This window comes from Heliconius melpomene, chromosome 14 (genome assembly GCF_056956725.1).
Source record: "Heliconius melpomene rosina isolate 202511_hmr_F chromosome 14, ASM5695672v1, whole genome shotgun sequence".
Classification (NCBI taxonomy): Eukaryota; Metazoa; Arthropoda; class Insecta; order Lepidoptera; family Nymphalidae; genus Heliconius; species Heliconius melpomene.
The window spans coordinates 7,861,783-7,877,552 of NC_140402.1; the positions used below are offsets into that span (position 1 = coordinate 7,861,783).

The 15,770-nt window shown below is 34.3% G+C and overlaps 1 protein-coding gene across 4 annotated transcripts in view; it reads right to left on the minus strand.

Annotated features, from left to right (window-relative positions):
- Positions 1-13,606, minus strand: part of Nckx30C (solute carrier family 24 member Nckx30C) — a 67,761-nt gene extending 54,155 nt beyond the window's left edge. For 2 of the 4 annotated variants that reach the window (XM_085197092.1, XM_085197091.1), the window contains exons 1-2: positions 12,888-13,606; positions 1,090-1,113 (exon numbers count right to left, since the gene is read on the minus strand). In XM_085197092.1, the coding sequence (XP_085053218.1) occupies positions 1,090-1,113; positions 12,888-13,574 (711 nt within the window). In that variant the 5' untranslated portion in view covers positions 13,575-13,606. The remainder of the gene's footprint in view (positions 1-1,089; positions 1,114-12,887) is intronic. The other 2 variants (XM_085197094.1, XM_085197093.1) reach the window with 2 other exon arrangements.
- Positions 13,607-15,770: the final 2,164 nt, after the last annotated feature.

Sequence of the window (15,770 nt, forward strand, 5' to 3'; positions counted from 1 at the left end):
AATCATCACAAGGTGTCGGTTTTTCCGATATTTTTTTAAATCAATATAATATGAAAAATACATGACACAGATTTTTTTTTTATATTTTTCTCATAACTGTCACGACTTAGTCTATCACCTGTTTTCGTTTTATCGTTGACTCCTGGGACACCCTGTATAAGATAATTATGGCATGTAGGTAGGATAGGGAAAATAGGGGAACCACTAACAAGTTAAAATATGTATAAGTATGTGCATACATTCGATTAGTAGTTTCATTTTCGTAGTTCAAAATTCGAATCTCAATAGTTTGAGGCAAAGTACGAGTAGGTATGTTTAGTATTCGCTGCTAAGTTAACTTAACCAAAAATATACACATTTTTTAATTTTTTTTAAATCTCTCTTGTCATATTCCAAGTTTTTGATTCGTACATATCGTAAAAAAGTTGGTATAAAGCCAAAACACGGGTCGTTTACCGTTATTTATGCTGGAAGTTTGGGACACAGATGGTTTATTGTATAATTTATTATATGGCTCGATTTAAATCAGTTAAATATATAAAATATAGGTATACGCTGTCATGGTTGGTAGTGTGGTTAATATTAGTAATTCACCCGATGATGAAGTGAAGTGTGGCGTTGAGTTACGCCACTTAACAAGCAATTCCCCCAGTATTTCGGAAATGGGGAATGGGAGATTCTTAGCACCAGCTTTCCGAGGTCCAAATCCCTACCTTGAAACGTGCGGGATACGACGCGAAGCTAAAAAAATATAGTTTGTTAATTTGCGGTGTTGGAGTACGGAGTGTTCGGACATTTAGACTTACCCCGCTAAATGTCAAAAATACACGAATATAAAAAAAATCGCTTAAAATTTCACTTTATCGACACGTTCATAAAAAATATAATTAAAAAAAAAACAATCTGTTCGTGTATACTACAGTGTGAGTTCTATATGCTGTATATATAATAATAAATATATCGTGAAGCGTTCTTTAAGGAAAAAGCAAGAAAATGTATAAAGATATAATATTAAATATAAGATAAGATAAGATAAGATAAGAAAAATAGGTGATAGTATATTAAATAAGGAACAAGGCAATCACTCACCAAAGTTTGAGCGGCGGACTGGTGCTGCAAAAACAGGCTTAAGTCAGTACAGCCAGCAAGAAAAGACAGAACAGCTTTTAGTTAAGAGCTTTTGAATATATTAGAGGATTTGTTGTTTGTGTGTTTGTTTGTTAATAGAAGTGTAGTTGGTAGTGGTTGACTGTATGCGATGGTTGCGGGTTCGATCCAAGTTGGGGAAATGTTTATATTTATATAACTTGTTAGTCTTAGAGTTAATATTTTTTTAGAAAACATATTATAAACAGTTGAACGAAAAGATGACTTTTTAAAAAGTATATTGGAATAATACTTTTAAAATGTTAAAGATAGTGTTAGAGTTCTTATAAAAATGGATATTAAAAATGTGTGATAGTAAAACTATTAGATGTAGATTATATTATTAATTTTATTTTTTAATAGAAAATCATTAATGTGTCCAAAATATGATAAATTGTTTGTACTAACACCCGTGCGGCTTCGCCCGCTTGAATGTTTATTTAAGTGTGTTTAAGAAAACCATATTTGTTAATTTAGTATTAAGATACTGTTTGTTTTACACAAAATAAACGATAATTTAAATCGTTTGGGATTTTATTTGATTTCGCTCATAAAAATTGTCGTATTTAAAAATTGTAGTAATTTCATATGAAAAATATAAAAAAGATATGTATGCGGTAAGTACCCGCGCAAGACAAACGCGGTTTTTCTTGCGCAATTTACGATCCCTTGGGGATAATCCTGAATTCCTCGGGGGAATTCCGGAATACAAATTAGCCTAATATCCTCACTATATTACAATGTTAGCCTCATGAATATCTGTTCAGTTGTTCCGGAGATTAATCCGTACAAATTCAATCTTCCGAATGGGAATCGAACCCATGACAATCGAATCTTCAAATAGTAGTTTTTCCAGGGAAAGAGAGAATCTTGTGTAAAGACACTCTGTCTTTTCGCCTATTTTGGAACATTTCATATTGAAAGCCAATTAGTAAAGATTAATTAACTACTTTCATTTCAACCCTTCGATTATAAAGAAACATATTAAATTAAAAAAAAAATTCGCACAAATAAATCTAATAAAAGGCTACCCCTAGAAACCACTTCTGTACAAATTCGAACCTACACCAAAGATTAATGAGTGCGCATTTGGTACCACGCTCCTAACATACGTTACGTCAGTGGAACCATTTATACGGTCATATGTTAGGCTTTCGGCTTCCTTTTGTTATACTTTATCGTAAATACCTTGATAATGGTGGTGGTAATTTTATTTTATGTATTGATACTTGGTCGTGGTGCTGAAGAACTAGCGTGTGATTGTGAGCGACGGTTGTAGATTCGATTCCCATTCTAGGGAATGAAATACTTAATAATTCTTGGCACTGGTAACAAGGAAAAGGGTGGCGTTGAGTGCCGCCACACAACACGTTATACCTCGAAAATTAAATTGAAAGATATTAGCTCTCGAAACTCTAACTCTACTCGAACTCAAAAATGAAAGAGACTAGCCAGAGCTATTCTGAGCCAATTTCCATGATGTTTAACAATTTGCTGATGTCTTTAACCGTTTCTTCAGCTTTTTCCTCACCTTCAACTGGAACCTCAACATCTCGCTTATCCTCATTGAAAGAGCGAAGAAATATTAATAAATATTTCATTTCCTCGAAGTAGGAATCGAACCTATAAGCTTCTGTCGTCTACATTTCCTCATTTCCACATACTTGTCAAAAAGCTTAAATTGCGTAAACAAAATCATATTAAATATTCATACTTTTCCCTATGTTCATATATTTCACTGTAGCAGTTATCAGATATAAACGTTTACTAGCACTAAAGTTTGGATAAAGACCAGTTTTAAATTGTCCAAATTCTTTTTGCCGTATATTTTCGTTACAAAAAAATAGACTGAATGAACCCTGTGACAAAAATTATTGTATGCGTTCGTGGATTTCGCTTTTGTTTTCGTTCTTTTATAACCGTATCGTTTGAAAACACTGGTGGTTGTTTATAGTTTTTTCTTTTTTTTATATATATAGCGCTTTTACATACCGGGGTAAACAAGGAAAACTTAGAGCCAAGCCACTCTGTTTTTAAAATTTAGAATCTAAGGTTCATTTTTGTTAAATACAAAAATGGTAATTGGTGGTTCCCACTGACAGTGGTAAGACGCACGCAAAGCCGTAACCGCTGTGCGTAGAAACGTAAAATTTGTACAGATGTTTATTTTCGTAATCTGGACACCCACTAAGAAGGGATTTGGAAAAATAAAGGGACGAAATAGAGGTTAAAAATTTGTATGTAAAATTTTTTACTGTGCCGGTTTAAAAAAAAAATTGAAATTTGGACTCTTAAAAACATTTAATTGAACACGCGTGGTTGAATGGAAATGACTAAAAGTTGCATATATTCAGTTGCTTTTCAATTTACCCTATTGGTACCTGAGATTACTTCATTCAACCTAATAAACATTTGAGCTTTTATAATATTACAGTACAGATTTACTTATAATATACTCTCGGATTAGGAATCAGATTCGTATATCAGTCATTTCAGCAACCCCAATAAGTCCTTGTTATCGAAAAGCTTCCTTCACGACTTCCGGTGAAGCTCAAAAGTACTAGATGTCATTTACTCGAGCTTTCCATCAAAGTTTTTTGTATCCAGCTACATTCTATATATAGTATTTGGCTAAGCCTATACATATGCAGAAAATATCTAATTTCGAAATAATAATATTTTTCCTTTTTTTTGTGAAGCCTTAATAATGTTTAAACATAATTGAGAGTCAAAATTTACATAATATGTAGTGATAGTTATTGCCTTAAAATTGACTAATTGGAAAATTGGAGAGATTTTATGGAAAATTAAGCTTATTTATGGAAAATACTGTAACTAGTTATTCAAAATAATTTGTCTAAAAGTGATTTCTGTTGGTTCAAATTGCTAGTTGGGTTATTTTTATAACTACTTTTTCTATATAAGTATAGCGTCAGGTTCATTTCATATTTAATAATATTATTTCCTAACTCTGGTAACAAGTCAAAGCGCGACGTTTAGTTCTTCCACTCAATATACAGCAGAAAGTGAGGAACGGAAGAATCTTCATAAGGAGCAAAAAATTTTAACACTAGGTTTCCAGGTTTCCTCCACACTGCTATGTGCAAAACACAACAGAACACCAAAAAAATCCAAAAATAATTATCATTTACTAAAGCACCACTTTAGTAGTGTTTACTAGCTCTAATGAATATCACATAATAATACAAAACTGATTACAACCCTTATGTTTTTCTATCTGGATCGACGCCAAATTGCAGTTTCAATAACATGGTCCAAATGGCGAATGTTGAATTTATGCAAGTTCTCTGTTCGGACACATTTTAATGGGGGTCGAGCGTGCCTGGTTGGTTTTGGCTGATAATTTGCAAGATAAGTTCAGTAAACTATGTTAGTAACTAATATGGGTGTTTGAGATTTGTGATAGGTAGATCTTTTATCCCGCATAAAGCAGGACAGAGGGAATCTGGAAGGGATCTAACGTCACGCTAAATATCAAAAATATTCAGAATTCAAAAATACCAGAATTCGGTGGAAAATAGGGAACGGAGTGTCTTAACACTAGGTTCCCTCTGCCTTCCCTGATGTGTGACGTAAAAAAAATTATATCTCTGTTTTTGAAAGTGCATGAAAGCAACACGTTTACTGCAACACTAATTAAACCGACATTTACCTAAAAGGTATTCAACTTTAGTATAAATAACAAAAAACATTTGAAAAACCACTAACGACACGGCTAAGGGCACTGTTTTAGTGGGTAATGTGGTGGCCTATTTCTCTAAAAAACTTGTTCTACAGACTCTAGTGCGCTTGAAAACTCTATATAAAGCTTTTGGTACGAATTACGAATAGTAAGCCAAGGTGAAAAGGTGTAGTTGACATTGTATCGTTTTGGTAGGGAGTTCGATGTTTTTGTTTCAGTAATATTTAATATACCACTTAAGTATCTCATTTCCTAAAAATCGGGGATTGGCCTCTAAAAATTAACGTTCAGTGATAATAGTAAATTATATTATTATGTTCTCGGTTTTTATAATTACTTATGAGAATCAGCATCACGCTGTATCCCGCACCCACAGGGTAGGCAGAGGGAACCTAGTGTTAAGACACTCCGTTTCCCACTTTCAGCCGAATTCTGGGGGCATTGCATGTTTAGTGGTAGAACTCAACGTTGCGCTTTTGCCTCTACACCAGAGCGAAGAAATGAAAATATAAATTGAAATAAATATTTCACCTCCTCGAGTGGGGATCGAACCTACAACCAGTTGATGTACCTGGCACCCCAGGGATGGTTGCTCGATTCCCAGAAATACTGAGGAAATGAAATATTGCCCCTCAGGGATGGTTGTGTGCTCGATTCCCAGAAATACCGAAGAAATAAAATATTTAATATTTTCATTTCTTCGCTATGGTAACGAAGCAAAGCACAGTGTTGAATTCCGCCACTCAACACTCAATTAAATTCCTTCGAAATTCGGTAAAAAATGGAGAACAGGAAAGTCATAATGAGAACAGACGGTCTTAGCACTAGGTTCCCAGGTTCCCTCTGCCTACCCCACTATGTGCGATATAAAGCGTGAAGCTATTACATTGTACTATACAAGTATTGCATACATATACATTGCATTGCTAAACTAATCGCCATTATATATACATAGTAGGTAATGTAAATCCGATAGCATCGTTTCACAGCTGATTGGGTCCCACACGCTTGTTGGATCGCTTACTGTATAATTGGTAGTTATATAGTGTTATTGTTTTAGTGTAAATGTTTATAATTTCACGCTCTTTCCCGCATAAAATGAATTATCTATTTTTTTTTTGTATCACGCTGATTTATGGCAATAGGCAGTGTTAAAACAGGAGGAACACAACTCTAATATTTAATATATTAATTAATTAAAATTTTAATAATATTTTATTGAATAATTTAAAAATAAAAAAATGTATTTTATAACAACTTATTTGGGTCGTTTGTTCACTCAGCTTTATCTCTCGGACTTTTTAAATCTCTTAGAACGAGATTACGGGCTGCGCAAACATGAGAGTATGTACTTACGTTGTGTGCCTTTTATTAATCTTCAAGGGATTTACTAGTTTATATTTTCACATTTTCTAGAGCTTATTCGGGTAGTATGACATTGTAGTGACAAATTATTCCGTTCTTTACTATCTTGCCACTAAGAGTCATTTTTATTGGGAAACTCTACGCCTTATTTCGTTTATTCATTCCTTTCTTTTTTTAGCTTTGCACTGTATCCCGCACATAGCAGGATAGGCAGAAAGAACCTGGGAACCTATTGTTCCAATAAATACACTTCCATTCGCCACTTTCTGCCGATTCGAGGCATTGCGAGAGCAATGCCTCGAAGTCGAAGTCGAAGTCGAAGAAAGATTGAAGACAAAAGGAGAAAAATATTCAATTATTCACTACCTCGAGTGGAAATTGAACTTAAACCCATCACGTTTACAATGACACGTTTGTACCACTGTGCCATAGGGTATAGAATTTGCAACACAGTATAAATAGGTAGTTAAATAAGTCTCCTTTATCGTATTATACACTCATAGCCATATTTAGTGTTAGAATATACATAAATGTCGCTAGCAAAGCTTCGTGTTGAAAATTACTTTGAAATTCCATAACGATGACGGCTTTTAAGACCAAGTGCGAAGTGCATTTTTATTGAAATGGTTCCGTAGTTAGTAGTTTTATGTATTATTTTTAGATTTAACCTATATCTCGAACACAGCAGGGTTGGTAGAGGGAACCTAATGTTAAGATACTCCGTTCCCTATTTTCCGCTGAATTCAGGAAGCATTGAGTGATGATTGGCGGAATTTAACACCGCGCTTTGCCTTGATACCAGAGCGAGAAAATTCAATTTTCTTTTAGTTTTTTTAAGGTATCATACTGCGAGATTCCCACTTTTGAGACTTTTTTGTGAAACGTCTAGCAGGATAAGCATATTAAAACTGCACTGGCTTCTAATACATCTTTGCTTCCATGATTGTATTGCTTTTTATACAAAATAGTATTACACAAATTATTTTGCCCTTAACCTTTATAAGAAGGGTAATAAGGGTTCCAACCCTTAATTTCAAAGTTGATTTGCTCGGTTTCTGTTGAAGATATTCCCACTAACAATAACCCACTATATATAAACTGTCCATAAGTCAATTGTTATCATATCTCTGTGCCTTTTTTTCGATATTGGAAATTGTAAAAAATTAAAACAATTTGAGTTTCGATGGAAATCGAACACATAACCCTCAGGTATAAATAATACACAGGATATAACATGTCAAAACATGTTCTCGCAGAATTAGTAAAATATGCTCTTTTGTAGAAATCTGTCTAATCATAAAAAAATCTATACAAAATTACATAATCTTCGAGGGTACTTTATGGATTACATATGTTCAGAGTTATTGGTCGCGTGGAATTCTTAAATTTTATGTACAGAGTTGCAAGGGGTTGCTCGTACCCTCTAGTAGAGTACAATCTAATATACTTTTACCCTTTCCTAATGCCAACTTAGTTGGAGGAAATGAAACGGAATTGCAGTTTATACTATATTCATAGTAAAAATTTAAATAACAATTTCTTTTTGGCCAGTCGTAGCTCAGTGCTACAAGCGTGTTATAGATTGTGGATTCGATTTCCACTTGAAGAAATGAAACATTTAAAATTATCTGACTTTGCAATAGTGTAGGAGCAAAAGCGTAATAACATTTAAGTTTTAGCTGTAATAAAACTCAAAATATAATAAAAAAATAGATTAAATAAAAAATCGCCTTCACTCTGTATCCCGTATACAGCATGGTAGGAAGAGGGAACCTAGTGTTAAGACACTCCATTACCCATTTTCCGCCGAAATCTGAAGGCAAAGCGTGTTAAGTTGCGGAACTTAACGCCGCAATTTGTCTCGACACCAGAGCGAAGAAATAAAAATATATATTTAATTAAAAATTTACGCCACGACTGGCCTAATAATAACAATTGTCCATATCAAAGATAGATAAAAAAAGATAGATATCCATTCATCATCAATAATTTATGGTAAAAACTAGCCCATAGTACATAGAAAGCTTATTGTGGAATACATTCATTATTTATATGACAGTTACAAATAGTTTTGTCACTTAGTGCTAAGGCGGTGTTCTAAAACCCTAATGGAACCTAGATTTTCCTTTTTGTGTGAATGTTGACTTTTCGTAGGTATTTTATAAGTAATAGGTAGTTGTTTGTAATAATTAAGCATTGTCAGGGTTGCTAATGATTTTTTTTACTTAGTATGCTTCCGGTTTTTTTTCTGGCATTAGTAAGCGACAAAAAATATTAATCTTTCTCAATATACGTTACGTTCCTTTATGGGCCAGTCGTGGAGCAGAGGCCCAAGGGTGTGACTGTAAGCACGACAGGTAGTGGGTTCAATCTCCACTCGAGGAAATGAAATATTTATTTAAATGTCTTAACACTAGGTTCCCTCTTCTTCCTGCTGGTTTGATCAATCGAAGACCGGCATCAGCCCTCTTTGCCTATGTAAGATACTTTTAAGTGTATTTTTAATAGAAGTTCCAATATATGTAGCAACGCAGTGTGTTACTGTAAACGCAACGATTGTGGGTTCGAGTGCTACTTGAGAGAAATATTTTCATTTCCTCGCTTTAGTAACAAAATTAAGTAAAACTAGCACACAATGTCTCCAAAATTGAAAACAAATGGAGAGCGGAGTGTCTCAGGTTCCCTTTGCTTACCCTGTCATATTATTTGGGATATACCGTGAACTTACAAAAAAAATAATATCTTAAGCTAGAAAGTAATAATAATAAACTGGTAGACTAAAACCCAGCACTACATTTACAAGGACATACCCGTAGAATTTACTGTAAATAAATTCTTGGCGCAACGTTGAGGATATCCTATACGTGCATGTAAGTATGTATGTATGTATGTGTGTTACACACACACTGGAACAATTTAGGAGACGCAGCCAAGATGCAATGCGGCGTTTCCTTTCAAGATAAATGATATCTCCTAAAGCCATATACCTACTAGTATGAACGTTATATTAATTTATATTGGAAATGATCGAGCTTTTTAATTGATTTTTTTTATAAATTTCAACTTCAATTAATTTTGTGTGAGCTTAACTGTATATTACATAGCGGGTTGTGATAACCTACTATTAAAATGGTCCGTTCCCCCCTTAATTGGACGTGATCGGCACTACAGTGTGAATTCTTAATTTCCACCTAATTTTTGAGACTTTCCGTGTTTCATTGTTGAAACCAACACTGAGATTTAAGCGATGGCATGAAAATAATTGAAATAACCAGTTCCCCAAGTTGGCATCAACCCCACGATCATCACGATCTGTCCTGATCTGTCAATGCTCCACGACGCGACGGTTCCTTCGCGGATGGACTTTAAGCTTTTAAGTTAATCATCACTACATTTTAGGTATATTTTATTTGTATATAACTAAAATTTTATTTGAACTCTTCCCACACATTTGTTTTTGTATAATAACTAACTATTTATAGCGCTAATTATAGCAATTTAAAATGTAGTTCACATAAATTACATAACTCACATTTCCTCATTAAAACAATTAACACAATCATTAATTAATTTGTCTGTTGCGTTTTCATTACAAATATGCTTAAAATCTGTTTTTTTTGGCTTCCTATCCTTAGTGGGTTAGCCATAGAGAGTGGGTTCTCTTTGATACATTAAGAATCCTTTCTCCAGTATCATCGATAAGCGCTCGAAGGTCAACCGAGGTCTCCTCCCTCACTCTCTTACCACTCACTCTTGCTTCATATGCTCTAAATTAATCCGGACTTTCTTTATCCCATAAATAGAATAGTAGGCAAAGAAGATCGTGTGAGTTCCGAAACTTTTGCCCATATCACAACTTCTGCCCCTGTGCCACGATTGGCCTTCGATATTGATGGAAGGACCCGTAAAAAGCATGAGGACTCCCGGAGTGCATATATGAAGAAGCTGCCGAATGTGACCGAGGCGAAACAGGTATGTAAAGACCTTAGCGTAAAAAAAAGAAAAAAAATAAAACTTTAGGAACTGAGGCACTGTCGCCAATGACACAGATAAGTTTCCTAATTAATGAACTACGAGTGTCTCTTGATTGAAAAACTTATTCTGTTACAAAATTATAGCATTTTTGTACATTAATTAAGTTTATTATAATGTTATTTCCTCTAATTAAATAGTAATCATATTTTGTATGAAATTTTTGTCGTTTGCACGACGCGACGGTTGCAAGTTCAATTTTCACTCGGGAGGATTAAGTATTTTTATTTCTCCGCTTTAACAAGACAACTAGTGCTAAGATCTTTCTCGATTTCGGGCCGGCAGCGTAGAATGGAATATTTTGACACTAAGTTTGCATTATTGTGCATTTCATATTGTTTATTCAGATAGCTTTATCTTTGACAGTAAAATTATTTTGCCCATCACGAGGTTATCACAATGTTATCAAGAATATAATTTTTATCACTTTATTTTAAGTTTTTTTTTTCTTCGTATATCTTTTTAGGTCGAGGAGTAGAAACAGGAAGGATGCTATTACGTGATAATTCTATAAATATTTCATAGCTTTTATTTTATTCCATTTTATTTTAAAATGTTTTATTCCATTTAATTTCTAAGATTATGCAGCGTTGAGTTTTGCTTTTAGTATATTTTAAATAGGTAGAAAGTGCAAAACGGAATTACTTAATTTTTTTTCAGGGTTTCGTACCTCAAAAGGAAAAACACGAAACGTCTGTCCGTCTGTCAAGGCTATTTATCCTAAAAGTGCGTGGAAGTATCAAACTGAATTAATATAAAAAAATTAGGTCTAGGATCCCTTAAAGTAATTATCAAGCCTCTAAATCTACGCAATAAAAAGATACGAGCATTTATCCATCGATTTTGCTGCATTTTATATGAAATTCGCCGAGGGTACTTCCCGTGGACTTTATGAAATTTGGCACTCTTTGGCATTCAAAAAGTAAAACTTTAAAGATATTTTATTGAAAAAAATCATTACAAACTTATATTGCAGTTCATTTCACACAAAATGAGTTAAAATTTGTCGTCTTTTATATGTTGTACTTCCCTTTTACATTACTTATAATCCTACAATTTAGAACGAAACCTTAATGGGCGAGTCCCATTCACACTCAACCGATTTTATTATATAGAATGAAAAAAAAAGATTATTATCACGTGATATAAAATGTTAAATTCAAACGGCATGAATATAAGCATCAAAAAGTAAAATATTTATTAAAAAATACTATTCAAATTTACATTTAGTAAGCTTGTTTGGACTTGTAAGTTTGTTTGTTAATTAAAGCTTATAATTCTGGCAATGGTCGAATTTTCGTTCGTCTAATTGTAGAAGGCTTTCATAATTAGAGTTCATTTTGTTGTAGTGTTGGTACACTTGAGTGTATTTCGTTTTACGTAACTCACTTTGTGAGCATTTCATAGTTTACTTTGAAAATTGTGTCAGTGATGTAATTGGGTTATGTTTTAATTTTACAAGATATATTATATATTGGCAAATAATTTTTGAGAAATATTTTTATTTTAGCTGCACTCTGTATAACGCACATATGAGGGTAGGTAAAGGGAATCTGGGAATCTAGTGTTAAAACACTACCGTTCTCCACTCTAAATATATATTTTTGCATAATTTAAGCATAAATACTAGCTTATATAATATGTATAATTTAAAGTTATAAATTTCAATTTCAGTTTTCCATTTGAGTACCATAGTATCCATAATGAATAATATTTAATCATATATTTTACTAAAAAGCTTTAATTTATAGCCAATAAAAAATACATGTCAGCTGTTTCACATAAATAAGATACATCATATGTGATCACATCCAGGACCTCACCGGACGACATGTACACGCAAAGCAATAAAACCTAACCCAATTTCAGGTTCCCGTACGAACTTTACTAAACGTTATGATAAAAATACATGGGGGCTGGGGCTAATACAGTCAAAATATGCACGGGGTCACGATAGGGGTTACGTAAGCAATCAGGGCGAGCTGGTAGTCGCCATAACAACGCGCTTCAAACAGGCCTCTTAATAAACAACATACAGTAATCTACGCTTTCTAAACCATTAACGAGCTTAGGGTTAGTTTAAACAAGTTATAGACATTGGTTGAACTATTTTTTGTAGCTTTACGCTGTGCCCTCATTCATATAGTAGGGTAAGGGAACCTAGCGTTAAGGCGCTCCGTTCCCCAATTAATTTCTTATTATCAAAAATTTCTTTGAAAAATTCTTGATTGAATTTGTTTCATCATAAACGGTATAATAGAGAGTAAGTTAGTCTTCTTTAGGGTAATTTTCAATTGCCAACTAAGTCGCAGAACAACTTAACGGTAATGTCTCGCCTGAATAATATATACTAATCGACGTAACGTAATGAAAAATGATAGTTTCAAGTGAGTTTTACGACTTTAGTACGACATACGATGAATATTATAGAGGTTTTATTATATTAATGTATCTAGAACAACACAGTATCTATCTATCTATCTAGGATTCCTAGGACATGGATTTGGGATGTATTATAGAATTAAAGATGCCAATGTTTTTTGTTAGATCTGTTAATAGTATCGAATGTAAGTTTAATTGTTTGAGTATGTAAACCAAATCCACGTCAGTGTGCATGCAAGGTCTGTGCGGGCGAGCTTACCGTTGGCATCAGCTGGTCTGTACTCCTAACTCTGGTCACCTTGTTTTTGTATATCAGCTTCTTCAATGCCCTCTCCACCGGCTGATTCCACCTCATGAACATCACGTACGCTCCATACAACGAGAAAAGTACTAAAGCCTCCTGCCAGTATATCACGTTATCACGGAAACAGTATATCAACACGAGGAGGCTGATCGAGTAGAAGGTGCAGTCGCGGAACAGAGGCCACCAGGTCAGAGAAAGCGTGGTGCGCGAGAACAGCGCGCACGCCCCTATCACGAACAAGATGTTGAACACCGCGGAGCCCACTATCGTCCCTATGCCGACGTCGTCGAAAGAGACGAAGACGCCAATAATGGATGTGAACAGCTCGGGCGCTGAGCCTCCCGCCGCCATGAAGGTGGCACCAGCGACATCGTCTCTTATCGCCAGCCGCTCTATGATGACGTCCAGCGCTGGCACGAAGAACTCGTCGCAGACTATGGCCAGGGCGACGAACATGTAGCCCATGCCCAGCACGTGGAATATGACCGCCCCAGAGCGCCGCTGGTCCTCCGTGAAGAGATCTTCAGGGAATAGGGGCGTTCGTTCGATTTCGAGCTCGGGGTCCGGGCTGGCCAGGTCGGTGGCGTTGGGCTCGCCGGCCCGCGCCGCCGCCAGCAGCGCGAGCAGCAGCGCGCCACCCATCCCGCGCTCCCGGGGGCTGCGAGCACACTGACGACGACGCGGCCCGATCGCTATCGACATTGCTATTCTTTTACGAATTTCGAGATCGGGGCGCGATTTGCAATTTAAATCGAATATAGTGTTTCATTTTTTTCTTTTAAATAAGTATATAAGTTCTGTTTATCATAAGTATAATATATAATGAATCGATTATTATGTTTATATGTCTTATAAATTCATTATCAATTCATGCAGATTAGAATTTTATCTCTTATAAATATTAAATGTATCGATATTTTACAAATTAACAATAATATTCTTTTTTCTAAAATCTGTTTGCGAAAATGAATTAATAACCTATCACTAAGCTAAATTACATTTAAAAATACATAACGTAAATAAATATAAATATAAATAATAAATGTACAACCGAGACATCGATACATCGGTATCGAGTCGACTCTGCCCGCCCCCCCCTCGACGCCGCTCGATAGCGCCGCACTGCGCCGCGCCGTCGCTCCGAGCTTAGTGGGTAGACCTGCCCTAAAAACAGTCTAAGAGACAACTTCTATACGTACATGCGTTTATTAAAACAATGTGCTAAATATATTAGGATAATAACTAAATCTTTTATATACATATTACATTTTACGCGAATATATTCTAGAAATATCTCTCAATTACTTCAAAATTATATTTTTTAACTTATTTTATTATTTCTTCATATATGCTAAATATATTTTAAATATACATTAATTATTAATATAAAGTAATAAGTCACTCTTTTAAATTATTCGATAAGTGAGCCGATATGCGCTACTTTCTATTAATACTAGCGTGCTACGATAATGAGCTACGCCGTAGAGGCTCTACGCTTTACACAAATTGTAAATGCAGAGCAAATATTACAGAATGTGTTTCGCTTTTGAAATCTTTTATCGTTTCTAAATATACATAAAAAATATATTTATGTTTATATATTATATAGCACCCTTAACATGAGTTCAAATTCTTGTAAATTATATAGCATGTTTAAAAAAAGGAAAATTTACTTACACGCTATCTTTAAACACTATAAGGATGTATAAAATTCTAATTATCTTTAATAAAGACTTTAATATACATATACAATAGTATATTATATAGCTTATTTCAAACACGGAAGCGCATCCTAGTGCGGCAAGAACATAAAAAAATAAATTTAAACTCTATCTTCAAATAATTTAGATCTAATTTCGCCTAATATAGAAATAACCAACTGCCGAGTTTGTAGAAATCATGCGCGATTCGCATAATATGGAACATTGTAGAAAATTAGACATTATATTCATAGAAATAGGTTTTAAATTGTCTTAAATATGTATACAATCTGTGCAATTTGAAATGAGCACGCAGGACTTCTTTAGCATCTGCCGTTTGCGAACACAATGACTCTATCGCTAATTAAAAAGCAAATAGCTTTTATTATCTCGTTACGCCATTAGAGATTATTAAAATTTAAAATCTTGGTTTTGTATGAATGGAATATATATTAAGTGTATTTAATTATATGTATGTATTTACATACACTAGCTTTGCCTGTATAATATACATATACATATACTTACACTGGCTTTGCCCGCTTGGTGAAATGAAAATAACTAAGAATTGTGCGTCATACTCTTGGAAGATTTCAAGCTCTCGTTTCTACAATATTTTTCATTCACTTTGCCCCCTATTAGTCCGCGATGTAATATAGAAAACCACAAAAATTTTCAATTCCATTTCTTCGCTCTGGTGTCGACGCAAAGCGTGGCGTTGAGTTCTGTTATTCAACCCGCAACGCCTCCAGAATTCGGCAGAAAGTGCGGAACGGAGTGACTTAACACTAGGTTAACTTAACCTCTGCCTAACCTGCTGTGTGCGGGATACAGCGTGAATCTGATCTATTTTTTATTTATAATAAGTATACTATATGAAAGTATAGATAAGTATTGACAATATTGTCGGTCAGTTGAGAAGTATCTACTTGAACAAAAGATGATTGTCATTTAGATCTCCGTTAAAAGCATATAAAGTGTTGGTATTGGGCGAACCAGCCCGATACACAACCATCATTATAATACCCAATCTTCAGCTTAGACTGTAAACCTGTTAACATATTTTTATATCATTAAAATTGTAAAAGAAAAAAAACCAAATTGAACTTGATTATTGATTTATTGAAAGTAGAGAATA